The 27409-nt window shown below is 31.4% G+C and overlaps 1 protein-coding gene across 2 annotated transcripts in view; it reads left to right on the top strand.

The window, feature by feature from the left end:
* The window catches only part of LOC106461763 (protein transport protein Sec24C-like), a 56704-nt gene extending 37428 nt beyond the window's left edge, over positions 1-19276 (top strand). The window contains exons 14-23 of one of the 2 annotated variants that reach the window (XM_013921611.2): positions 2350-2466; positions 4126-4296; positions 4768-4864; positions 9707-9991; positions 10358-10552; positions 13945-14048; positions 15641-15728; positions 16803-16906; positions 17240-17329; positions 17830-19276. In XM_013921611.2, the coding sequence (XP_013777065.1) occupies positions 2350-2466; positions 4126-4296; positions 4768-4864; positions 9707-9991; positions 10358-10552; positions 13945-14048; positions 15641-15728; positions 16803-16906; positions 17240-17329; positions 17830-17970 (1392 nt within the window). In that variant the 3' untranslated portion in view covers positions 17971-19276. The remainder of the gene's footprint in view (positions 1-2349; positions 2467-4125; positions 4297-4767; positions 4865-9706; positions 9992-10357; positions 10553-13944; positions 14049-15640; positions 15729-16802; positions 16907-17239; positions 17330-17829) is intronic. The other variant, XM_013921612.2, reaches the window with a different exon arrangement.
* The last annotated feature ends 8133 nt before the right edge of the window (positions 19277-27409 follow it).

Raw genomic sequence — 27409 nt, 5'->3', positions numbered from 1 at the left:
ATATAGTAATTTATGTATTTTTGTATTTTCTAACTGTATATATATATATATATATATAAAACTTTTAAAAACATTTTGTTTCACATCCTCCATTTTAAAAGGCTTAGCAAGCTACGTCAAACAGCAACCGAGTACAAAGGTTGTAACTAGAAGAGATAATTGTTTGCTTTACATCTTTATTTACTGTTATGTTTTAAGAAAAATAAGTTTAAGAATTTATTTCTAAATAGCAATAATCTATACACATATATAATGTATAATAATTGAAATGTGACTGTATTTTACAAAATACTAGGTCTACTGAAACAAAGCCTAGACAGGTCACTTTGTAAAGACTAAATGTCAGTTTTATATTATTGGATATGGTAACATGAGTGCATGTGTGCCGCATCATTGTAAATTCTGTGTTGTTAGTCAGACATGACTGAAAGGGCAATATAATATAAATGATAATAATAAAACCACCAATTTTCCAGCACCCTTGATTCCAAAATGATGCCGGATCAACAGAGGTCATGGAATAATAATAATCCAACAATACACCTCTGATCCACTAACTATACCCTCTAAAGCACCATGCACTGCTAGAAATGGAAACACCATGGTTGAGTTGTTTCAACACATCTACCATATCTTGTATCGATATGGATTTGTGCTTACACTTGACACCACGACTGTCAGTTGGACCTTGCTTAGAAGCCATAGCTAGGGTTAAATGTAAGCAAAATAAGCTCGGAATCGCACAAAACCGAGGGATCACCAACTGCAGATGTAAACAATTAACTCTTTCGGGATGGAGGCACATGATGCCATCTTTAGATTCTGTCTGTTGACATAAATAAAAAATTTAATTAAATAACTTTCTTAAAAATATTTTTTCAGAAAAGTGTTATTTTCTAGTACATTATACTTTAAATTTACTTACGCTATTATCAACATTATGTGTTGTAAAGAAATTGAAGAAAAAATCAAAATTAAATATTTGTATCTTGTTAAACCATATTCTTGGCAACATTCATGAAAAAAATTCAAGCAATTTGATCCATTAATATCATATTTATAAGAATTTTCACGAGAGTGACATACCTACTTAAAATGTAAGTAGCCCATCCCAAAAGAGCGTGCGCCACACGCAATGCCATCAGTGGCCACCCAGTGAACTGGTCTGGTGGTTGCAAGAATTTCAAATGCACTCCTGGATTAAAGGAGGTGCCAGACCATCAGTTGCCGGAAAATCGGTGGTGTAATGTATTTATAAATGTATAATGTTGAGATTTTTGTGTTGTAATTTGTTGTCATTCTAGAACAAAAAATGCATAATTTATTTTTATTTCCTAATTTTTTAAACATGGTTATGAGATTGGTCAAATCAACCAAACCTGTACAGAGATTTGTTACTGAAAATAAAAGATGAAAAATAGTTTTTTTTCTTAAGAAATATTTGATAACTATCTGGACATAATGCCAAGACATTTTGCATTTTCTGATGCAGAAAAGTATTTTTAATCATAAAATGAAAATTACTTTGCATGTTGGATAGGCAACATGGGAAAAGAAATAAAGGGTATGAGAAAAACATTGCTTTACAAACTTTAAGACTTGATAAAAAATTTGATATTTTGTGTATGAAAGCATTCTAATTTGTACTGATAATTGCTCAATTTTATTAACGTACGCTTACTAATTTATAAGTTATAGTATGAAAAGTATAACAAGCACAGAATGGTGGGAAGGTCCGTTCCATGGACTGAGGGTGTGCTGAAAAGAGTTAATGTATTCATATATATAGTATGTATAGTTTCATGGTTATATGGTTGGTTACAAGGTCAATTAAACTAACTCTGCCAGTATGCATAGAGTTAAGTTTAAAATAATTTTTGAGGATTGATGACAAACTTTGAAAATTAAAACCTATGATTTTGGTATAAAACAAGATAGCATAGATAACATTTTGTAATGTCAGTGCTGAGCTGAAAAGTTTAAAAGATTCTGAACGTAAGGACTTGAAATAATCTCTGAATGAGTTTGTGTATAATATTTTAAAGATAAATAATTGTTTAAACCTGTGAAAACAAAATCAATGCTGAAGCTGAAAGGATTTTTTTTATAGTGTGAGTTTACTTCATGCTTTTGTATTATTTTATAGTTGTCATATTTTATTTAAAACTATATATGTGTGTGTGTGTAATTTTGTAATTCTCAAATTTTCAAAATAAACAGCTTCAATGATATTTGAACATAAATTTTAGATGTGCTTAATGGTTTTATATTTGTTATAGTTCCAATGTATTTAGATTTTATAGCTGCAATAATACTGAATTTGAAAAATGTTTTGTTGATATTCTCCAGGCTGCTGATTGTGCTGGAAAAATCTTCATCTTCCATACCACATTGCCAATAGCTGATGCTCCTGGAAAGCTAAAAAATAGAGATGATAGGAAGCTTCTTGGAACAGACAAAGAGAAAGTAAGGAATTGATAAAATACAAGTGATTCTAAAAATGTGTAGTTGTCTAAAAAGAATTTAGACTTTGTCTAAAATTTGTTACATATTAGAATTTCGAATGGTCTTAAATTGAGTTAACTGATAATTTAAGTTTAGTAGTTAAATTGTACTTTGGATTTAATATTTAAATAAATGCTGATACATAGTCAGTTTGTAATATTTGCCAACAAGATTTGAATATACAATACGTTTGAATATACACACCACAGTACAATTTAAAATAACAGTTATTACCAATAGTTATTACAAACAATTTATAAACAAAAGTTTCACAAACTTACAAACAGTATAAACTCTTCTTTCTAGTCTGGTACTTCCTTGATATCTCATTGAGGGTTCACGATGTGTGAGTTAATTATGAGTTGATGTAGTTATGATTTGCTTAACGGGAAGCTAGCTTTGTCCTTCACTGATCACACACCGATTTTTCCTACCGGTGACGTTAGGTGATGTTTTCGTAAAAATACTAATGTACGATGAGAATCCTCTGAAGTTAAATGAGTTGTAATGTTCGAACTTTGTAAAGGTTTCTGGTCAATTATCTGAAGTGTTCTGATTGGTAAGCATTATAACAATCACAGTTATAGCTTCCAAAGTTTTATAGCGTGGCGTGTTGGTTATATTTATAGCCGTATGGAGAGGCTTTCTAGAAATTGCAGTTTTACTTAACAATACAAATTTAAGCGTTTACATATATATTGTTGATTCTTACTCTCGAGAATCTTCTACGATTTTGGAGAATAGGCGGGAGTTTCGCAATACATATCTAACACTACAAGCTATGCATGTTTTTAAATATAAACTTAGTCTAAACAATGTCAATATTAAAATAAATATATAATAACAAATTCGTTACAAATTGCACTTATTACAGCTGGTATTCAGGAACTGAAGTAATATTTAGAGAAATCTGATGATATTAGTAAATACCCAGCGTAATCATTTTTATTTGCAGTAAATGTCAGGTTTGTTTTTTACACAAGTAATGATTTCAAGAGGTTGAAATGCATGCTCATTAAGAGTCCACAAAACATGAAACAAAACCCAAATTGATATAAAAGACAATAAACAATAAAAAAGCAATTTTTATTTACAAAAAAGGTAAACATGAAAACTGACATGTTATCTTATTAATAGAATAATTAGTTTTTATAATTAAACATGTTGCATACCAGTAATATTAGCACCCTTACCTTAGAGTACATTAATTTCTTTAAAATTACAATATTTGAATATTATGGTTGCAATTAACATAGAGCAATTAAGTAGCTACTAAGAGTTAAGTGTTTTTGTTTGTTTTCAAAAGTTTTCAGTATAAAGTGTGACCTTGCCTGGGATGAGAGGTTACTCTCTTACATTGCTGGAAAAACTAGGTCAACTTATATACGAGATATGGATCGACTATTACACAAAGTATATATGGTGTATATGTGTTTGTTTGTCCTTAATGACATCTTTATTTCATAATACTTAAAGATTTTAATCAGAAACTTGCATAGCAAGGATACTAGTTATTCATGTGACTTTCATATGTCCTTGTGAAAAGTACAGTAAAAGTAAAGTACGATTTGTAGTAAAGTTTTATATGCATTGTTTTAACATTTACTTGTTAATTGGCAGACTATCCTAGCTCCCCAGTCTACCTTCTATAACAACTTAGGCCAGGAATGTGTCACCGCTGGGTGTTGTGTGGATCTCTTCCTATTCCCTAATTCATATATTGATATATCTACCATTGGTCAAGTCTGTCGCCTCAGTGGTGGACAAGTTCACAAGTACACTTATTTCCAGGTAAAGATTTTGTTCAACTTTTTTTTTTCTTTCAAACATGGTAGTGTTTATATGCTTGTCTTCTTAAATGATGTTTTATATACAAATTTTCAGTTACACATCTAACCAAGGATAACATTTTTTTGAGATGACATTTGATCCAAAAAAGTTACATTATTTTCTATACAGTATGATATTTATTGGAGGTTTAATGATATGATTATTGAAATAATATACTAATGTTATATTTGACAAATTTTAAAAGTAGCATGTTTGAGAAAAAAAAACTTGATTTTTTTTATGATAGTATTATTGAACTTATTTTAAAACATGAATTATTATTCATTTCTACATTCCTCATAGCTAGATAGGAAACATAATTTTGATTGTGTTAATACTTTTTGGGCTGTACATCTAAACTATATTTTACTCTCTTAAAACAAAAAGACCAAAATTCTTAGAAATTCTAGAATGTTATTTTTGAAATTACAGGCAGATGTTGATGGTAGAAGGTTTCTAGAAGATTTAAAACATTCCCTACAAAAGACTGTTGCATTTGATGCAATCATGAGAGTTAGAACAAGCACAGGTAAGATTGAATAACTGCTACACTGCAGGATTTTTAGAATTAATGTGTGTCTGATTGAGCTCTGTTATTAATGCTGAGTTTACCTTATTATCTAAATATTAAAAGTTGTGTCTCAGCACTACTATTATCATGTATTTAACTCTTAGTATGAGTGGGTGAAAATGCCCATGTCATGACATCTTTTACATTTGCCTTCAAAATTTAAACTACTTTATTATCAATATATATCAATAACCTTGGTATCAAAACACAGTTTATAAATCAAAGCTTAATAATGTAAAGTTTAATTTTGAAAGGAAATACTTAGATAAGTTCTTAGTCATCACTTGTCTGTATCACATGATACTTCTTTGTTGTAAATTGCCCATTTTATATTTTCCCACCTGTATATGACATCCTAACTTTACTTGGAATTTACACTCATACTAAACATATCCTTCAGCTAAGTTATTAATTTGTACTAACAAAGCATTTTTTTTTCTTTACAAAGATAAAAGCAATAAAGTGAAGGGGACATTCCATGCTCCATATAGAACATTTTGCTTTCAAAAATTGCCATAAATTCTCTTTGACATTTGCTACTGTATTATTTATAACTAACATAAAGTGACAATTTTAATTTACTGACAGCTAAGGGAGCTTCAAACCCTTATAATAAGCAAATTTGAACAATTTAGCATCATTTTTTTTATTTGACACTGTTGGAGCTCTGCTTGACCAGATATGGAAATTATCTAAACCATTTATAGCTTTTTAGGTTATAAAAAGTTTAATATATTAAGTATTCATTAGGAAATTTTATTTTATTTTATATTTGAATTTGAAAAAAACTACTACCACCCCAGTGGCACAAGTTGTAAGTCTGCAGATTTATAACACTAAAAACCATTATGTAGGGATGATGCAAGTGCCATCCCTACATTTACTTCCTTTATTAAAAAGTTTTTCATTGCTTATTTTCGTTAATGCAATATTTCAATAGATATAAGAAAGTTGTATTTATGACTGAGTTCTAAATACAATGAGTTTCCAACTGGAATATTTATTGTTTATCTATTATTGACTAGTAATTCCGGTTTCACCCTGTACTTAAGCTTTTTAAAGGAACAACAAATTTCTGTAAGAAAGCTAACTTCAAGGGGGTAATGATACTATCGTTTATACTATAATTATGGTTTTGTTTTTAATTACTATTAGTTATTAATAATACTTATAAAAGTGAATACTCCGATTGAAAATGTCACCTCATTGAAATTGGTTGACACCATTGTTTTGGTTTTTGAGTTATCAAGCAATAAAAAAGAAGTAGCTGAAAGAAGAACAAATTCTAACTTTTTGTTATGATATTTACAGACATTCCCAGATCTTGTGACTTAGTCATTACATAGATATTATTATAAAAGGAAACACTATATAGTATTGTAAAGTTCTGATGATCTGTTCAGGAGATATTTAAAATACCATTTCAATGAACAATCCAAGCCATCCCTGCATAGACAATGCTACTGCCTGCCTGATAAGAAACTATAAAAATCGTTATTTATATAAAAATTCATGCTTCCCAGTGGCACAATGGTATGTCTGCAGCCTTATAATGCTAGAAAATGGGTTTGGATACCTGTGGTGGGTAGAGCACGTGTAGTTTTGTGCTTAATTTCAAACAAACCAAACCAAAATAAAAATTTATTTCATATCCTTTAGAATTTTTTAAACTTTCAGGCATATCTTTAATGATGAATAAAATTGTTCTGTAGGTTTTAATAAGTAATTTTAAACAAAGATTAGGTGAAATATTTGATTATATTGACAGTACTTAAATTGTTTAATGAAGAAATAGAAAAGCTAAACTTTGCTGCTCTACAACTGGTTTTAGTGATTCAATTACAGGACATGGGTACTCAACTGCTGCTTATCTAAATACAGTTTTTAAAACAACAGTGCTGAACAGTTCTGGAAGTAGTCTCAAATGATATTAGTTGTTTTTTTTAAATAGGAGTATATGACCATGTAGGTGGGAAATACATACATAATTTTATGATGCAAGAACATAAGATTATAAGCAGATGACTGTTTACTTCCTGGAGCTGTACTAGTAATATATAATGCATTTCTTACTCTTAAAAATTAATTTTAAAACTGAATATGTGCTTGTGGATATACACTGGATATACAATGTGTGTGTTCTGTTATTATCATTTTTATTTATATATAGAAACAGTAAAATGTAGAAGTGTAAGAGTGATTCAGAGTATCATGATATCAGCAGAGTTGAACAAATTTGTTAGATGTTAAAAATTGTGTTCTTGGCCCCATACAGCCCCAAGTATCTCTTCTTCCATCATCAATCATGATCTCTCTTGTAGCTACAATTACAGAGGCTTAGGACATTACATAGAAGTGTCAACATGCCTTTACAGTCTATGTTGCTACTTCCAGTCATGTTCTGTCTGATAAGTATGTATCTTGATAATAGCCCTGCAGTGCAAGTTCTATTGCAAAAGGCTCTTTCGTAAAGTTGTCATTCAAATCACACCCTTCCTTTCAGAGTGCTTTTCCTAATCCAACTAGTGTACAAGGATAACTGTTTTTCAGCACCCGTTTCAACAGTCTGATTTCATAGAAATCAATAGATGCTACATCTAGTGTTTTGAACAGTATGTCTTTCTATGGAATAGCATTAATAACCATTCTCAATCTGCTAGAGATGTGCAACGATTGTTCATATATGTTGTGGAAGCAACTTGTATACAAGTGACTTGTGTTGCTTTTCCAGATTGAAATCCTTTTTGATTATATTGCATACTATTGTGTGACACGAGTGTGCAGCTTTTACCATTGACCTTCGTGTTCATGCATTCTCACCTAGCACAACTGGGATACAACTTGTTGCATGTCTCTTTGTGAATGGTACTGGGGGCCAAAGCTGATCCATATTCCTTTGTTTTCCATGCTGTTAAGTTTAAGGTATATCCCCATCTTGGAAACAGTAAATCATTGATATGAACACATATTATTTGTTTGAAAGTATGAATATTTTGTGTTGAAAATGGCAGTTACATCATATCCTTTCCAAAAGTGATAAATTTTTGATAGAATTATACTACTTACAAAACGCCAAAGAATATCAAAATGTAGTTCCCGACACATTCCACTCCTCCAGTACTTTTTAACAGCTGTAGTAGTTATCCCATGACTTGCTGATTTACATTATTTGCAATTGTATTAATATAATGTACTCAGCCCTCTGTACACAGTATTGTTTGACACTAGAGTTTTCATTGTAACAAGCTTCTACAAAGGACAGTGAGACTTTCAACTGTGGACTTAGAGATGTGAATTAATGCTAGACTTTCTTGGTATGTTGAGTATACAGTGCAGGAATTCAATCTCATAATTGTTGTAAATGTTTTCCTGGTAATTAATATAACTCTCATTTGCTTTGGTTTGCACTTTTCGAAGTATGAATTTTGCATTTTGTGATAAACCCATGGCAACCATAAAGACCAATAATAATAATAAAACTTTGAAAGTGGTGCAGAGAAAAATAAAGTCCTATCATATCATGACCAGTTCCAAACTGTTCATTTCTTATCAGTCATTCAAGTACACCCAGGCCTCATCCACTTTTCTTTAATGTGTCTCTCTCTCTCTCTCTCTCACTAATGAGTATGGAGCAGCTTGTGCAACTGTATTTTAAGCTTTATTTCAAGGGTAACAAAACCTTTATGAAACAGCTTTTATATGGTTAATTGGGATATTTGGAGCTTGTTAGCACTCACTTTTTGATTGAATGGGTGAAGTCGTGAATGATCATTCTGTGACCTTTGACAGTGGTAGAAGCAGTTTTTTGTTCAGTGGGTTACTGTTTAGATGGTTGTACATTCTTGTCTAGCTTATTCACTTTGAAATTGGTGTTCTCTGGGATTTTTACTGTTTTGCTTTATATATATCATTCCTTAATTAAATAAGGCTGTGACACACGTCATCAGCCGTAAGTCCTTGCACTGTTGGATGGTCCAGAAATTGATGTAAACCAAATATTTAGGTGGCTAGGTGCCACACGATTTTATTAGGATGTACATATTATTTTCTAAAGCAAGATTAATGCTCCATATATCATATTTAGAAAATTGTAATATTTTGGCACCTGACAACTTCAGTATGGTCTTGCAATAGTCGCGAGAGTCTTGCATTTGGAACATATGAAGCCACATGTAGACCAGCAAACTTTTATTTTCTGTTTCTTTTCAACTTGTAGGCTACTCTATTTTATCATGAGTTTGTTTTATGTAAAAAGACTTCTAGTGCTGAGAGTTGTTTATGTGAATATAATGAGATCGAGTTAATGATTAGGGCAAAAAAATGTTTATCAAAGGCTCCCTGATTTGCAGGTTACAAATTAATACAATCCACTGTTGTATTTCCACATGAATATAACAAGTCAAATGTCATTTTAGTTAACCTGAAGAAGGCCTCAGTATAGGCATTTTTCTTTATGTTGGAATGTAAATGTAGAAATTGAACAGTTCCAAATTATTGGAAAGGCTGAAAATGAGCAGTGGCTGAGATTAAAAGAAACATTAGCCATAAAGAACTTAGCACCTGAAATAAACATGAAATCCAGCATCGGTGAGCTGATGTTAAAAGTGTTATAAGAGAGAAAATATTCATATGTTTGAAATTACCTTGTGCTAGTTATTTAAATAACCTAAGTTACAATTTTTTAGCATATAATGTGTCCTTTTTATTATGACTATTGCTTACATTTTAAATTTTTGTCATTGAAAGTAGATTTGTTAGTTTTTTTTATTAGACTTTAATACACATTTTCTTAATGTTTAGGTATAAGGCCCACAGATTTTTATGGCCATTACTATATGTCCAATACAACTGATGTGGAACTGGCAGCAGTTGATGAAGATAAATCAATTAGTGTGGAAATTAAATATGATGATAAATTAACAGAGGAAGATGGAGCCTATATCCAAGTGGCAGTATTATTTACTAGTTGTGGGGGCCAACGTCGGCTACGAGTACATAACCTTGCTCTTGAAACCTGTAACCAGATGGCAGTCCTGTATAGAAACTGTGAACTTGACACCATCATGAATTACTTTTCTAAACTAGGTAGCTTAAATTTTTTCATTAAGAAAAGTTTTGAAAAAAAATATTTTCTTACAAACTAAGTTTTAAATGTTTTATTTCCACATGTATTTCAACCATAGACTTCAGTTTAGGCATTTTCTAGCAATATAAAACCTATATGTTTGTGTGTGTGCATAAATGGTGAAATCCAATAAAATCTTCACTCATTGTTTGAAAAATAAATACAAAACATTGTTACATAACAATGGCACTAAGATAAAACAACAAACAGAAATGCAAAAATTTGAAGTTTTACATTGTAATATAGTTGTATAGAAAGTAATTCTAATTTATCGGTGTCAAGTTAATCTGTAATGTTAATAATTGTTTCTTTTTTTTTATGTTAAGGTCTCAGAATGATAATAGAACAAACACCTAGGCAGATGAAAGACTATTTCATTAATAGAAGTGCTCAGATTTTGGCTTCATACAGGAAACATTGTGCTAGTCCCTCATCAGCTGGCCAGCTTATTTTACCAGAGTGTATGAAACTGCTACCATTGTACATCAACTGTTTAACTAAAAGTGATGCATTATCAGGAGGTAGTGTATTTTGTTTCATTAACTGTGTAACTAAAAGTGGTAATTTATCAGGAGATTAATGTCTTTAAAAAAGGTTTTGAGCATGTAATTTCCATTTTCTTACTGTACAAGGTTTAACAGTATTTTATTTCCATGCATATTTCAACTGGCTTAACTCGCCATCTTCCAGTGATATAAAACCCAATTGTATTCCTGTAGATGTTATAATCCACTAACATCTTGGCATAGAGATTTATATTTATAGTTCCAAAAATAAGTGAAAAAAAAAGTTGCTTCATAACTATAGCAATAAGAAAAATTGAAATAGTAAACACCAAACTTTTACATGATGAAACTATGTTTTTCTGTCTTGTAGATGTTTCTATTGAGGAAGTCTTGTTTGTGAGTAGAATATTGTGCCACATTCTTTTATGCATGATGACTTATTCAACAAAATTACTATTTTATACATATATTTACAATCTCCTAGGTTCACATATTGTGTTAGTTTATTATTTTCTTATTTTGCATATATACATATTGAAATCGCAGACCTCTTGTTAATTTTGCTGTATTTCATATAGCATGTTTCAGTTTCACAAACTTTTAGTTGTTGGTTTTGCAATTAATATCCTCTGTGATCCCCTAAGTCTTCATATTGATTAGTTTAGTTAATTTTTTTTTTCATAATTAGTATGTATTCTACATTTTGGCTTGATAGTCTGCTGCTATCTTCAGGAACATTTTGAGAAGTACTGTGTTTTGTGGTGACAGTGGTCATGAATTGATCCTGAGCCTCCTTAATGGAAAGGCTAGAGTGATATCCATTTCTGGAGAGCTTCTCTATTTGAGTTTGGGTCAGTTAACTATCTGAATGCCTTCAAGAGAGGTATTTAGGTTTTTCTGACTTGTATAGTTGGTTGAATGAATGTGTTTTTAGTTAGGTTGGTGTTTTATTCTTTCTCTCATGTGTGGCTCATATCCCATTTTGTGTTATGTGACTGAATTCTAACTTTTGTCAGCCATTTTGTTTTTCCATGGTATTGGAGTCCATATTCTCAAAGAATTATTGTAAGTGGTGTTTATGCTGTGTATTGGATCTTTAACTGACTTGGTTGACTGAATGTGTTTTATTCTTTCTCTCATGTGTGGCTCATATCCCATTTTGTGTTATGTGACTGAATTCGAAATTTTGTCAGCCGTTTTGTTTTTCCATGGTATTGGAGTCCATATTCTCAAAGAATTATTGTAAGTGGTGTTTATGCTGTGTATTGGATCTTTAACCTTTTCCATATGGTTATCCTTTTCTGCACATGTCACAACCTTTTTAGGGAAGTATTCAGAATTTAAACTACTTTGTTATCAATGTATATTAATAAACTTGGCATCAAAATGTAATTAGTAAATCAAATTTTAATATTGTAAAAGTTTTAAGTTTTTAATTTTGTGAGGAAATATTAAAGTTCTTAATCTGCCCTAGTATGAAAATTGTGACATTTGCTCTTTAAGTGTCCCCTCTTCTCTAATTTATTTATCACTCCTCTGAGAAGCATGGTATTTAAGGTAAATTGCTCAGGCAAATCATAATTTTTATAGTTTAATCTTATTTGTTTATGGAGCCATAAAGTAGAAAATGAGACCCACTTGCAGCACCCACCTGTTATGTCCTCTCTTTCACAAGCTATCAATAGTTCTTTGACATTTAATACAATATTATTTTTACCAGTAGAAAGCCAAAGTTTTAATTTATCAAATGATTTTATGTTACATTGTTTTTTTATACAAAGAATAGTCTATTTTGCTTCCAGTTCAAATTTTATTCCAACTGGAAACACATTGATGGGCTTAGCTGAATTTTTAATGGCTCTTATTGCATTGTTAGAAAGCCAGAAAAATTATGATAGTTATAGGACATTGTTTGCTTGCTACGTGCTATCATTGTTTTCTTAGGTGCAGTGTATAATTAATAAAAAAAAATTGATATAATAGTACCATTAGTATTAAAAAAAAAAAGGCTCAAGTTTCATCAACAGTTGACAACAAAAGGACCCAGGTAAGTACTATATTTCTTGCTTCAAATGTGTATTCTTTACTTATTATAAAAGTTACTAAAATGTAAAAATTAGAAATGTAAGGTTAGATTAAGTAAGATAGTGAAAGAAAAAAATTTAATTAACATAAATTACAGAATTGAGGAAAAAATAATGACAGCTGTATGTTTCACAAAAACTTCATTTATTCACCACCATAGTTTTGCCAGTAAAGGCATCATCAGGTACTATAGTCATCTTTGTTTTTTTTCTTCAACTCCATATGTAAGGAGTTTCACTAAGTACCAATGGTTTCAAGTATCAATAATATAATAAAAATTCTTTGAGGCATTCTTGCAAGCAGCTCATGCGTTACATAATTCAATACAGTAATGTGAGTTGTATGTTTGTCGAATGATTTACAACTTGTGTGGTGGGATTATTAGTTACACAGTGTAAATGTCAATAAAATTAAGCTTAAGTAGATGTATACTGTTATGAGCTTTAAACTATTAAAGATAAAGAATTGTGGATTCCTGTTACCATTTGCAATCTTTCTAGAAAGAAAAGAGGGTAATTTAGATTTCCTAATTTTTTTAGGATGGTTAAGAGGTTGGTCAAGTCAACCAACCTTATATAGGTGTAGAGAAAATAACAGATAAAATATAAAGTTTTACTGAAAAAACAAAAAACATTTGATATTTATTTATGAGATTTTAGAGATTATGCAAATGAAATTTGACAATATTCAGATGAAGAAAAGTATTTTTAATTTGAAGATGAAAATCACTTTGCACTCAAAGCAGTCAAAATACTAGCTTCGTATATTCACAGACAAATTTCTAAAAAAATTCTTAATTAAAATTTCTGATTTTTTTTATGTACAAAAGACTTGCAATGTTTACTGATAGTCTATGAAATTTAGTAAAGATATGCATATGTTATCAAAAGTTATAGAATGACTAATTTCATGGTTACTTTGGTGGTTAAGAATGAGGTGCAATGCACCTATACCTTATGAAAAGAGTTAGTGGTTTGGTTTGTATTAAACATGATTGTCTTGTGTAATTTTATTTTGTTGTGTTTTACATATCTTCTGTGTGTTTTCTGATAGATCAGTTTTACTCATGGTACAAATAGAGATTTATCTGTTGAAACCTTTTATTTGTTTTAGCATTAGGTTTGGCCATCTTGCCTCATGTTAGTTCAACGTTCACATGCACTTTTTGATTTGTTTTTCCTTTGTCACCTAGCAATAACTGGTAGTGGTGAAAAATTGTTTTATACTGCTTGTCATACTTCAAACATACTTTTTCATAATTTAAATATTTTTAGTTTGGACATTTTCTGTAAGTTTTATCTCTACATCATGTTTTCTTTCAGGGCCTGATATGTCTACAGATGATCGTAGTTTTGCAATGCTGGCTGTAGCCACTATGGATATCGCTTGCAGTACAGGTTATTTGTATCCTCGTCTATTACCACTTGTAAGTGTTTTGTTTTTCTTGCAGCCTTAATTTTTTGTTATTTCTGAATTACAAATTTGACATACTGTTCTTCCTAGCTTAAAGACATTTTCATCTCAAATGTGGCATAGTTTCATTGTAGGTTTTATATATAAGGAAATAATACTGACTGATTATGATTATAAAATCTGGGTTTAATTTATTTTAACTTGAAAAGGAAAAATGTAATTAGATTAGTGTTATTTAACTGTATTTTTAAAATTGTCTTGTGTCTAGGAAGTAAACTGGGATTCTTATTAGTTCTATCACATCTAAACTAAACATTTGAAAGCATATGACAAGAAATGTAAAAAGTACTTTTATTCTTTAACAAAGTTGTTTTACTTATTGTTATTAATGGCAATAATTCAGTAGAAAAAGTAATCTAATTGTAAAAGGTATGTAATACTACAACTTTGCTCTATTAGCCTTGAAGTTTAAGCTTGACTACTAGTAGCAGTGGTGGGGTTGTAGAATATTAATCTTATTACAAAAATGAAGCATAAAGTTATATTCATCAAACACTTCACTTTAACTTTCTCAACTACATGTTTAAGTGGAAGGAATGCATAATAGCAATTAAATAGTACATAAGATATTGTCATATTTATAGTAACTTTTCATCAGACTTGTTTACTTTTAGGATAGGTCATGCTTTTCCAATATATAGAGTGGCACATTAAATTGTTGAAAAATGTGTATTGGCAGTTTTTACCAAATGAACGTGGGTGTCTGATTTTATTCAACTTCATAGTCAACTGCATATTTTCATAGCCATAATTATTTTTTTACTTTGTTTTTCATTTTAACATAATTACCAATGCACATTTCTATTTTCGGTATCAGTTTTATGGCTCTTGGTCCAGTAGTATAACAATTGAAAAGCATATGAACATTTTGAATACACTTTCTTTGATACTAATGAAAATAATGATGGAATAGAATAATAAGTATTCAAACATGGGTGTCAGAATATTAAGCTGGCTTTGCTTGTTTCTTTATTGATTTATTGGATATCCTTACTAATTCATTGTACATGTTTGTAAATTTGTTTTTTCACAAAGTTCTCCCATAAATTTGGAGCTAGCAGGACCAAATTGGACTTATGATAGCCTGGGGGGATATCCTTATCTATATGGTGTAGCACCATATTCTGACATCATATTTTCTATTCCTGACCCCCTTCTGGATCCTCTGGATGCCATTTATGAAACTGGGTTCATACCTACTCACATGATAAAAGGACCAAACTTGGCACATGCTCAGGTGCCATGGGTGCTGCTGCCCTAATGTTTTCTTATTATTAACTGTGGAACCTCCTGGTATGGAGGGTCTAGAAGTATTTGGAGATAATTGATTGGGAAATTAGCACTTCTGTAAATCAGGAGTGGAGCCTATGAACCCCACAGCATAGCAGGTTGCTTTAAAGATAATAAAATTTATATGCTAGATAAATATATAGGTAAAATATTGTTTTTTAAGTTGAATGTTTTGGATGGAATTCTTAATTTCTAGATATGAGTGTAGGGTGATAAAAAAAAATAAAAAAATGTACTTCTTTTGTTTATCTTAAGCATGATGTTGATCCAGACTCCACAGAGTTTCCTAAAGCTGTCAGGTGCTCTGTAGAAAAAATCAAAGATAATGGTGTTTATCTACTTGGTGAGTAAATCATTTACAATGGACAAAGATTTTCTGTATATTATTTTTTGTTTTCATTTAGCCCATAATTTTTAAGTCTTGCACAAGAATGAAAAATGCTACAAATGTCATCAGTTTCTGAAAAATTCAAAATTAATATTGAAATTATTCTAAAATGGCACAACATGCTCTTGAAAAGGTAGATATGTAAAGAAAAAACTTGACTGCTTAGCCTGGTTTACAAGAATGTAATGAATCCAGTTTGTTAAGTGGGAGTGTGAAAGCAAGTTTTCTTGTGGTTGATATAGTGGATTTGATTATTCTATTTCATTATCAAATTTTAAAATGATTTGATTGTAGTATGAAAGCAAGTTCTCTACTTGTATAGCTTGTTCTGTTTCTATTTATAAAAGATGACAAATTTTTATCTGCCTGACTTACTTTATTTATCTGTATCCCCTTTCTACCTACCTAGATACAATCACTCAGATATAACTACAACAATTATAGTCTTCCCTGATAATTTTGCAATATTTTTTAGCGTGAAAGGTTTAAAAAACATTTTTGTATGGTTTGGTTGCTCATGTGGTTTTAAACGACCGTGTTGTAGGTTTAGTTCTCCTGTGACATGGGTATAATATTCTTGCTTGATGTGATATGTCACTCATTTCTACACTATTAATGTATTTCTCACATTTGGTGATCTGCACTTAAAATATTTAGTTTATAGTGCATCTTTGTAACAAATCTGATTAAGCAAATTTATGAAGAAGCATAACATGCTTTAAATGATAGATTTTTTTTACATTTGAAGAAACACTTAAGTTTGTACATTTTCATAATATCAGATATTTTATAGAATTTTTTTGCAGATATTTAATAGCTAAGTTTTAAACACTATGTAGCTTTTTGGACAAAATTTTAATTCTTTAAAACCAATTTTTACCAAAGAACAAGAGTTTTGACCTAGGAAATTGGCATTGGTTATTACTGCTTGTTTGTATGTATTGGCTGTACATGCATTGCATTTGAAATGTGATTTTCATACTGCACATGTTTAATATAATTGATCTTACAATATTGCTGCTTTTCTAGAAAATGGTGTGCACATGTTCTTGTGGATAGGAATGGCAGTAAACCCAGATTGGCTGCAGAATGTCTTTGGTGTCCAGACAGCAGCTAGAGTGGATATTGACAAGGTAAACGTTTTCTTGGTTCCATCTTTTACAAAGTATCAACTGTGTTTAGAATTTTTTTTAAGTATTTGATACAGATCCACATTTATATCCACAAAAAAACAACAAGAAACTGGACATCTTTAACCCCATATTTTTTAATTTATATTTTTTGTCTTTATTGAGCTCTGGATGGACTTGTATATTTTGGACATTATTTGTGCTGTTTTATAGTCCGTTGTGTTTTCATGCTGTAATTAACTCATCTTTCAAGAATTCACAGGATACTTATCATATTCATGAAGTCTGCTAACTTTTGAAGATTTAATTTTTTTGACTGTTGATCTGAATTTTCAGACATCCTTGCTGGAATTGAACACTCCTCTTTCTCTTCGCATCCGTGATATTGTTGAAACTGTAAGAGAAGAAAGACAGAAATGCATGAGGGTATGTAACCCAATGTATTAACTATTTTTTTTTTTCATGTTGAAATTTAAATTGCAGTCATTTTATATAGATAGATAAAAATGTAGTTTAAATAACTATATAATAAAGAAACTAATTTCAGGCAATTGCATTGTATTTAGATTGCATGTCAACATTGACAGCACAAGTTTCATATTGTTGATGACTAGGAGGAATGTGTTCTTTCAACACAAGAAAATTATGATACTTTTAAAAAATACTATCATGTAAAGTTTGTTCAAGTCACATCTTTCAATGAAATAGAGTTGTAAAAAGTTTTCATTAATTATATTTTAATAATTACTTGGCAAAAGATAAAAAAAAAAATTTCTTTTATAATCATGATTTTTTTTGATTGAACATTGGTTTTGTTTTTATCAACAGCTTATGTAGTTTTTCTATTGGATATACTACACTGTAAAAACCTTGCATATGTGTACACTTAAATATCACTTGTCTTTTTTTTTTCAACTTTTTACTAGCTGACAATTGTTCGTCAAGGGGACAAATTGGAGTTAGTATTTCGTCAGTACCTAGTTGAAGACCGTGGAAGTGATGGAAGTGCCTCTTACGTTGACTTCTTATGCCACTTACACAAGGAAATTCGAAGTTTGTTGTCATGAAGAGAACTTAAATAGAAGACTGTTGTTTGTAGTCTCATTGTAAATTGAATGATTTCTTTGTTGATAAATATAAATCTTCTCATAACTGACTGACATACATCTGATAATAGAAATGATGGTGAAAAAGTTTAGTTAAGAAAATCTGGTTACCTCCAGTCCACTCCACCTCCCCACCCCCACTTTTATTTGGGATTGCTGGTAATTGGGAATTTGTTTTAATTCAGCTGTTGTCCTTCTTTTGTAACGTATATGCTTATTATGTGCATCAAATATACTTGATAGATTAAGTCTACATTAGACAAAGATTTTAGAAATATATATAAAAGTCAGGTTTTGGGTTTCTGAAACAGACATTTCTAGCTTATACACACATGATTATAAAATTCATGTGTAAAGCTGAGATTGACTTTGGGATTTAGGGTTAATGCCATGATGCTCTTCTTACTTTTCTGAAGCAGAATCCTTTTAATAAGGTTAAAAGTTCATATGAAATGTATCCGAAATCTTAAATACATATTTAATTTGAAATTTTAAAGATTGCCAAATCCTGATGGAAACTTTGTGAAAAGATTATACATTAATTTGTTTGACTGTTGAGTAGTCAAATTTGCATCATACATAAAAAAATAAAAAAAAAAATAAAAAAAAATAATATTGAAGTATGTTCTAGCGAAATGCATCAGATTGCAAAAAAACAAATAAGTTGAACTGCTGTGTGGGCTGTATTTAAAACCATGAGAAAATATTTTGTGCTCAAAGAAAAAACTTGTGTCATTCTTAACTATTTTTAAAACTAGTTATTTAGCTACATGACTGACTTAGAGTAATGCTGAGTACAACATACCTGTTGCATTGGTCCTTAATAAGCCATCTATGAAAATGTTATATGATATAAACTACTGAAACCTACTATGTTAATGTTTTTAATACAATTTGATAAAGTTTCAGAGAAAAGGGGTATACTGCTCCAAGAAGTTATTAGATCTGTATTCATATACACAAACACATCTTGTGATCTGATAATGTAAGACACTTTGAATAGAACACTTTTTTTTTGCTCTATTAATTTGTTTTTGGTTTTATTTTTTTCTAATCTATTGAACTTTGATCTTACCAGATAGCTTCTGTTGAAATATTAAATACAAAAACCACTGTTAGAAAAAGCATTTGGTTCCTAATTACCTTTGTTCAAAGCTGTTCTGAACAAACTATGGAATTGATTAAATAGCAGCAGTGCAGAAGATTGTAGTGTTTTCTTGCAACAGTTCTTACATGTTTATGGTAATAAATTTCCAATATATTATAACTCTGTGTCAGCAGTACTTTAATACACACAAACACACAGATTTTCTAAACTTGAGCTTCCATAGTTATTGAACCATGAACTTGTTTGTTTAGTGATTTTTTTTACTTATTTGAGTCACTACCTTGCATTTTGTAATATTGCTGATGAAATAACAAAGACCAATATTTCATGTATTAAAAACGTTTTATTTATATTGGTGCATCAAGTCAAAAGCTCAGATTTTGTTTCCTTTAATTTACTGCCTGGTGTTTACAGAAATGTTTCTATAAAGTTGAATGAAGCTGACCCTTGTGATGCATCTATATTTTACTTAAAGGTATTCAAACCTATATATCAGTTGTGTTTGCACTTTACCTGAGCTTGATTTATTAATTAAGACATTTGTTTTTCTGTACATCATGAGAAAAAGTGCAGAAGTAACAAAGTATAACATGCTTCAACACAAGATTGTTTTCACACTTTGTGTAGACTATAACTAACCATTTTGAGATTTATTTTAACACTTCCCACATGAATTTGGTAATATAACTTGATGCAGGTGAAATATGTGTTAGGTTTCTTTTTTTTTTTATTTTATCCAAGCTATAAATCAAAATAGATAGTTTTTCTTATTGACAGTATGGCAATTGGTATTCATAAAATTAAAGATATGATATAATTTTATCATCATAACTCATATTTACTCCAAATTATTTGACTATTTTCTAACAAAAATCAGCTTTAGATGTGTGCTATTCCTATTAAGAACTTTTTTGTTAAAATAAATACTAATTTGTTTTATTTCAAAGTAGGTAAGAAAAATAAATAGGGGCCATAATTTAAGGTAATTTAAAATTTTTACATAAAATCTTAAACGATAAATTTTGTAAAGTTTTTTTGTTTATAAAACAAACATTCTAATTTGGTAAATGATTTACCTTTTGATTGATTTTTTCAGATTTGCACAATCTTGTACTTTTGTGTGAAATTGGGTTTATAAGTGCATTTTGTGTAAGTAGTACATTTTGATGCTTAATTTCAACCAATAAGGATAATGCACCCAGTACTAATGGACCACAAGAGTCTTCTAACTAAGCAGGAAACCAAACAAAACTAATAAGTTAGTTTTTAGGATTTGTAAGATGTTTCTCTTCTGCACACCACCTAGGCTAGATTCTAAATTTTATTGTGATGAAACACCTAAGCATTTCTTATGTAGTGATAAAGTTGTTTGAAGAGTCGTGGTGTTAACCTCTTAATCAGTAGTAAATGCTTGAACTTGTATTTAAGACCTTTACGATATCCCAAGGTATACCTGGCCCAACAGATAGTTAATTTAAGTATTGTAGTAATGAGCGGGATGATCAAGGTAGTTAAGTGAAACTTAATAATAAAAATTATTAAATAGAATAAGAAACAACAAAAATAAGTTATTAACGAATTGTGGTGTTACAAATGTAGGTATTATTGTCACTACATTGTGGCTTTCATACATCAGACAGTAACTTTTACATGAACTTCTGGTTTCTCTATTTACTTTATCTGAAACCTGTAACAAAAGAAAGGTAATTTTAATGCACGTAGAAAATATTTAAATTTTAAGTGTCAAAAATAACTTGGTACTTCTTGCCATTACCTTCATCTGACTAATAGGTACGGAGTTAACTGACAGTAAACAACATTCCTGCCCACTCACATGAACAGTTTGGAACGAAGCATTTCCAAAACTGACTTCGATGTGAATACACAGATCAAAAAGATGTTTGAATACTGACTTTCAACCAAGATTAAGAAGTTCCTGAGGCCATGCTTAATACAGAGCACATTTAAATTTACATTTAAGTGTAACCACGTGCAGAATACATGCACAAATCTTTGAAAAACGTATATACATGCTTTATAGAGCTTTCTTCTTGTTGTTTTTTAACAAGTGGCGATGTTCTATGGAGAATATTGCACAATTATTACTAGATTTTTTTCAGTACACCTGAAGGCTATACAACTTCTACAAATGCAGTTAGGAAATTTTGTCTGAATATGTATTGATATATACTGTAGTATATATTTATGCTTAGTCCCTTACTGAGGGTCACCCTGCCTTTATATACAAAAGCACTGAAATTAAAAAAATCCAGACTTGTGCACTGCACTACATTCTGCAAGTACCTTTTGTGTTCAAGGCAAATTGTGTGCAATCAGTGTGGCAACCCCCCCCCCCCCCCAGTTTGTTAACTGATTCACTAACAAGAAAAATAATAGTCTGTCTTATAACGTGACAAAAATGGGTGAATATATGTATTGTGCACTTTTTTTATTATTCATGTAACAACACCTCACCAACGGAAAGTTGTTGTTGCAGTTACTTGTAGCAGGTTGGTTTTTACGGGGTGGAGTTGCTAGCCCCGCGCCCAACCCTCCTCCTTTCTCATCCAGGCAAAGGCGGAGGTTGGCATGTTGGGATTCGAACCCGCGACCCTCAGATTACGAGACGAGCGCTCTAACCACCTAGCCATGCCGGGCCTTGTTGTGCACATTAGAGGAAAGGAAATTTAGGTAACTTACAATAAAAAAACACAACAATTACAAAAATACGTATTAACTAAGGTGGGAACTAATGCATAGTGCAGGCCCATACTACAGTGATAAATTGACTCTTATATCCATGGAACAAACTCTTTATAAACGCACAGCATTGAACTGGTTTACTAACTCGATCACTCTTGTGTTGTTCCTTTGAATATTTTACTAATGTCCTCCAAATCTCCCGAAAATTCGGAATGTCACATCAAACCTAGATAATAGGGAAATTTCTAGTCATTATATCATGCCAAAACTCCCTATAACAACAATACAACATGTAAATTAAAATATTAAAACATAGCCTACAACAGTGAGATTTTGAAACAATAAAATTTTGTCAACATGAAAATGAAGATAATTCGTTGAAAGCTTACAATGAATACAAATTAGCCATGTTAGGTGAATAACCAGCACCCATGAATTGTTTCAAAAGCTTACCCATGGAAAGAACAAAGTTATTAAATACCTCAAATCAGTGATTTTAAACTAGTGGTACAGAGAAAGATTATAAAAAACAAGGTTGACTTAATAATATTGTTACGTGCAATATCACTGGACGAGTTCTTTTAAATTATTTGGAAAATTATTAGAGATCCAGTCTACGTGACAATAACTAATTAATTGACTTCTTCAATAATACAGCCATGTTAACTTGTAGACATAATGTCATAAATATACTTTTGAACATAAACTCGAAAACTACTGTAAGTTTAATACACTTATAACATTTAACAAATATGGCTAACTTGCTGATTAGCTGACAGAAGCACCAATTCTCAGTAACTCGATGAAATTATTAATCAATCTTTCCTCAACCAACAACTGCTCAATTATTAACTACTCTATCATTGATTCTTGTATTAAATCTAAACTTTATTTTCTTCTAAGTACGGGAAGTTTCTATATTTAAGACTACTTTTACGAACTTTGTAAATCTAGCATCATCATCATGATTTGTGGCTTCTTCTTACAAACAAATGAATTATAACATTGAAAAAATAGCTTATAACACTAGCTCGTTTCTGGATTGTGATGCCTTGTGAACAGTAATAATACAAAAACTCAAATAATAATAGTGCACTAAATTGTTCATTCACTAAGTCTTTTTGGTGGTTTTCTTTTTAGAGGGTTAAGCTATGCAGATGGGGTGGCTTCTTGTCCTTTAATGTTGCTTGGTGTTTTGTCACTAGGGAAGCTCTCCATGAATAGGCAGTTAGGTGAATCCACTGGTGGGTCCATTCTTGATGTTCCTCGGGAAGTGGTCTTCACAGGAACACTCTGGTCTCTTCTGTGGGTTGACTTTCTGCAGGCAAATTTTCTGAAGTTACCCAGCTCACCACTCTCTTACGTGATGAAATTCCAAAGATAATCATAACTGATTAGCTTTGGCTTGGAACACATTATTGGTCTTTCCAGTATAACCTATGACCCTTCCAAACATATTCTTATCTTTGGATCTCATCCTTTCATTTGGTGATGATTGTATAGCCTAACTATGTAAGATCACTGAAATCGTTAATGTTTTTCTTCCCTTCGTCACTTTTGTAATTACAGATTAGTGCTATGTCTTTTCATTTTGTACTTCTTTCCATTGTTTTAACATCTCTAGCAAGTTTCTTATCTCACTTTGTACTTGTGTGATCATCTTGAAAGTTGAAGTTTAATCAAAATTCAATTTTATTTAACCATAATAATTCCATTTCTGATACCAGTGTTATGGCATGTTCTATCATTAGGCGTATTCTTTTGGATTATTTGGTAAAATCAATGAACGATCCAGTTTGTGTTATGATAACTTCTTAATTATGTTACGCCTCTGTGTTCGTTTGTTAATTTTCCGTAAAAATTCTTTCCGAAGAAACTTTAGCGATACAAGTCCTTTCTTAAATAAAACTAGTTTATTCTTTCTTAATACAACTTTGCAATACACTTAATTTCCAGGCCCGGCATGGCCAGGTGGTTACGGCGCTCGACTCGCAATCTGAGGGTCGCGGGTTCGAATCCCTGTTACACCAAACATGCTCGCCCTTTCAGCCGTGGGGGCGTTATAATGTGACGGTCAATCCCACTATTCGTTGGTAAAAGAGTAGCCCAAGAGTTGGCGGTGGGTGATGATGACTAGCTGCCTTCCCTCTAATCTTACACTGCTAAATTAGGGACGGCTAGCCTAAAGGATAGCCCTCGTGTAGCTTTGCGCGAAATTCAAAACAAACAAACTTAATTTCCATAGACACGCTATAACTTAAACAAACGCTATAATTCACAACGAACGATTCACGCACTTGACTCAACTCTCCGTCTCTATCTCTGTCTGCAATTCAATTCCATTGTTGCCGTCACTTCTTGGCGGTCTTATATACAAGAATACCACACGTCTGATAAACACTCGAGCATTCAAGAGCCTTCGAGAATATCATGACGTGTTACTAGCGTCACGTGACTTCCGCTGTTGTAACAATTATTTCTTCAATACACATTTATTACAGCCTCGTTCACTTGCAGGCCTAATTTCTTAAATAAACTTTTCAATACAAACTCCATAAGTATTGTAGGCCTAAAAAAGTAACAACTATGAACAAAGCATTTCGTGATTCATAATGAATCTGACTAACTTACTGATTAAATGACAGAAAAACGAACTCTCAATGACTCGATTGATATGAAATCGATCATTGATTCTGGTATATTCATATGGAACTCTCACTTCTATCAAGTAAGGGAAGTTCCTAGATTCTAGAACTAAATTTTTGAACTTTTTAGAGCTTACATCATCATCATGATTAGCTACTCCTCTAGCAAACAGCTAAATTATCATAATGAAAATATAGCATACAACAATCTTACAATGCTGCGATAAAATGATTTGCAAATAGCAATAATTAATTTGAGCAATTTTGGAATGCAATGATTTTGCATAGTGATACATAGAAATCTTTGGTTTGCTCAAGTGGTAGGAACTGTAAACTACAGCATTAACTAATAGCATATTTATGACCTTTTATTTTTGTGTAAGTGCAACAAGGTGCAAAAGTTTAATTTTATGTCTTGAAAGAATTCTTCAATAGGAAAAATGATAACCTTAACAAGATATATTCACATTTTATTTAAGTATAAAGGTTGTAAAATAAAAATCGAAGTAGCTAACTCATTGTCTGTGTTGTGACGAGAAAGTTTAAGCAGAATGCTAGATTACTGTCAATAAACCATCATAAATAAATTTTATCAGAGCAGATTGTATTTCGCATGTTTTTAATTAATACACCTAAACAATCATTTAAAGTAACAACAAAAGGTGTAGTAATTATATTAACAGAACTGCTGGTGAATCTTGCTTTAATAAGCGATTTAATAATTTGGGTATTACATGGACAGTTGTTAGAAAATAATACTTCGAAAAATGCAGTGTTTCATTCAAGTTCTTTCAACTCAGAATCAATCTTTTTATACCATCTGGAATATTTGCTTAATGACACAATACCAATGCCGGTTTTAACCACTGTGAGGGCACTATTCAATATACAAAGTGTGAGGTTTTTTATAGTATTTGGTAATAACCATAGACGGATGTTTACAGCAATAACAGAACGATGCGGTACGTTAGTTAATGTGCCAACCTTATGGTATTTTGGGGTTTTGCATCAGCTTCATTTTTAATTTGTTTAACATGTGTGCATCCATTTAAAGAAGAAACCTTTTAATAATAAATTAGTTCAAGTGCTATTCTGCAAAGCTTGACTTTTCAGGCTCATACATATTACAATATATATTTTAACAACAGGATCTTTTATGACATTGAGGATCATTTTAATGATATAGTTTTGATAGAATATTTCACGGTGGTCCTGGCATGGCTTGCTGATTATGGGCACTCGACTCACAATTTTTGAGTTATGGGTTCGAATCCCATAACGGAACATGCTTGTTCTTTTAGTCCTGTGAGCATTATATGTGACACTTAATCACGCTATTCGGTTAGAGTAGCCCAAGTCATTGGCGGTGAATGGCGTTAAATAGCTGCTTTTCCTTGAGTCTGTCACTTCTAAACAGGGGACAGCTAGTGTAGATATCCCTCGAGTAATTGTTTGGCGAAATTCAACAAACAAATAAACAAGCTTATTTTCACTTCTTCTCAAACAAAAATCCAACTGGTAAGTTAGAAATTGAAAACTACCAAGTCTTTCGAGTCATTACCGAAGCTGTCCAAGCTGTTGTAATCATGCGGCTAACATAAAACATCCTATAGGTGTGTTAGTGTGAAATTCCACCGAATAGCTTGGAATGCAGCGTATTGGAATTCATTTTGTACAGATAGATTAACTGTTGAACTCCTTTTACTGTTTCAACTGCTGAGACCAGTGGTGAAAGTTACTTTAATTTCTTGCAAATACAGTAATGGTATCTACCCTAACACAGACATTTTATATAAACCAACACTAATAACTTATGCTGAACGAAGTTTAAACATTTGAGTATATACACATATGTATTAACAGCTACCACATGTTACGCCTCCAGTCGATTGCTTAATTTTCCGTAAATTCGTTCTGACGAAACTTTAGCGACACAAGTCCTTTCTTAAATAAAATTGGTTCATTCTTTCCGAATACAACTTTACCGATACACTTAATTCCAACAGTCGCTTTATAACAAACGCTAGAACATCTCACGTGCTCGTGCTCGACAATACTCAATTACACACTCTCTGACTGCAGTTCAATTACTCATTACCTACACACACTGTCCCGTCACGTTGTGACCATCTTACATATACCAGACTGCCCCCAGTCTAGTAATCTCCCGACAATTCACGAAGGTTCGAGAAAGAAGTGGCGTGATACTAGTCACGTGACCTCGCTGACGCAACACACACTTAACAGAATAAAATGAATCAATGTAAGTTTGATTTCAAACAAATTATAGGCTGGAATGAAAGTCAAAAACAGTACTTAATCATACATTGCCAGATAAACGTACAACAATAAAAAAAGCATAATAGAAAAAATAAAAACCGAATGCTTCAAGCCCTATTGGAAAATTAAATATAACTGAAGAGCTGAAACCATTGGGACTAATATTTAAAAAAACAAACAAAAACTTGCAATAATCATTATAACGTAATCATTTGGCTATACTATACTCCCTCAAGATTTATTTAAATACTGACTAACTCATTTAAGATAATGTTCCAGAGTGTCTGAACCTCGTGTTACTAAGTTGAATTGGTAATATCAAACTTACCCAGAGTTGTTAGCACTACACAAATGATTGGTTATAAGGGAGGTTATAACCAGTGGTGGGATTCAGCCGGTTAGTGCGAACCTGTTCTTAGAATTTAATGACCTCCACGAACCGGTTGTTAACAATCGTATGCATAGGCCTAATAATGACGTTACAACTTACAATTACGCGTGTTTACAATGCAACTTTACTAGCAGGCTAGGCGGACTAGGTCTACTAAATCTCTGATGAATCATTTGCCAGCAGGTAAGTGTTTTTTATACAGATTCTTATGATCTTATCTAAATTATTATTATTAGATCTAACTTAGTTATATCATTTACTATAGGCCAAGCG

Source organism: Limulus polyphemus, unplaced genomic scaffold (assembly GCF_000517525.1).
Source record: "Limulus polyphemus unplaced genomic scaffold, Limulus_polyphemus-2.1.2 Scaffold1026, whole genome shotgun sequence".
Taxonomy (NCBI): Eukaryota; Metazoa; Arthropoda; class Merostomata; order Xiphosura; family Limulidae; genus Limulus; species Limulus polyphemus.
The sequence above is the reverse complement of the archived record's forward strand: the minus strand, read 5'-3'. Positions and strand labels throughout refer to the sequence as shown.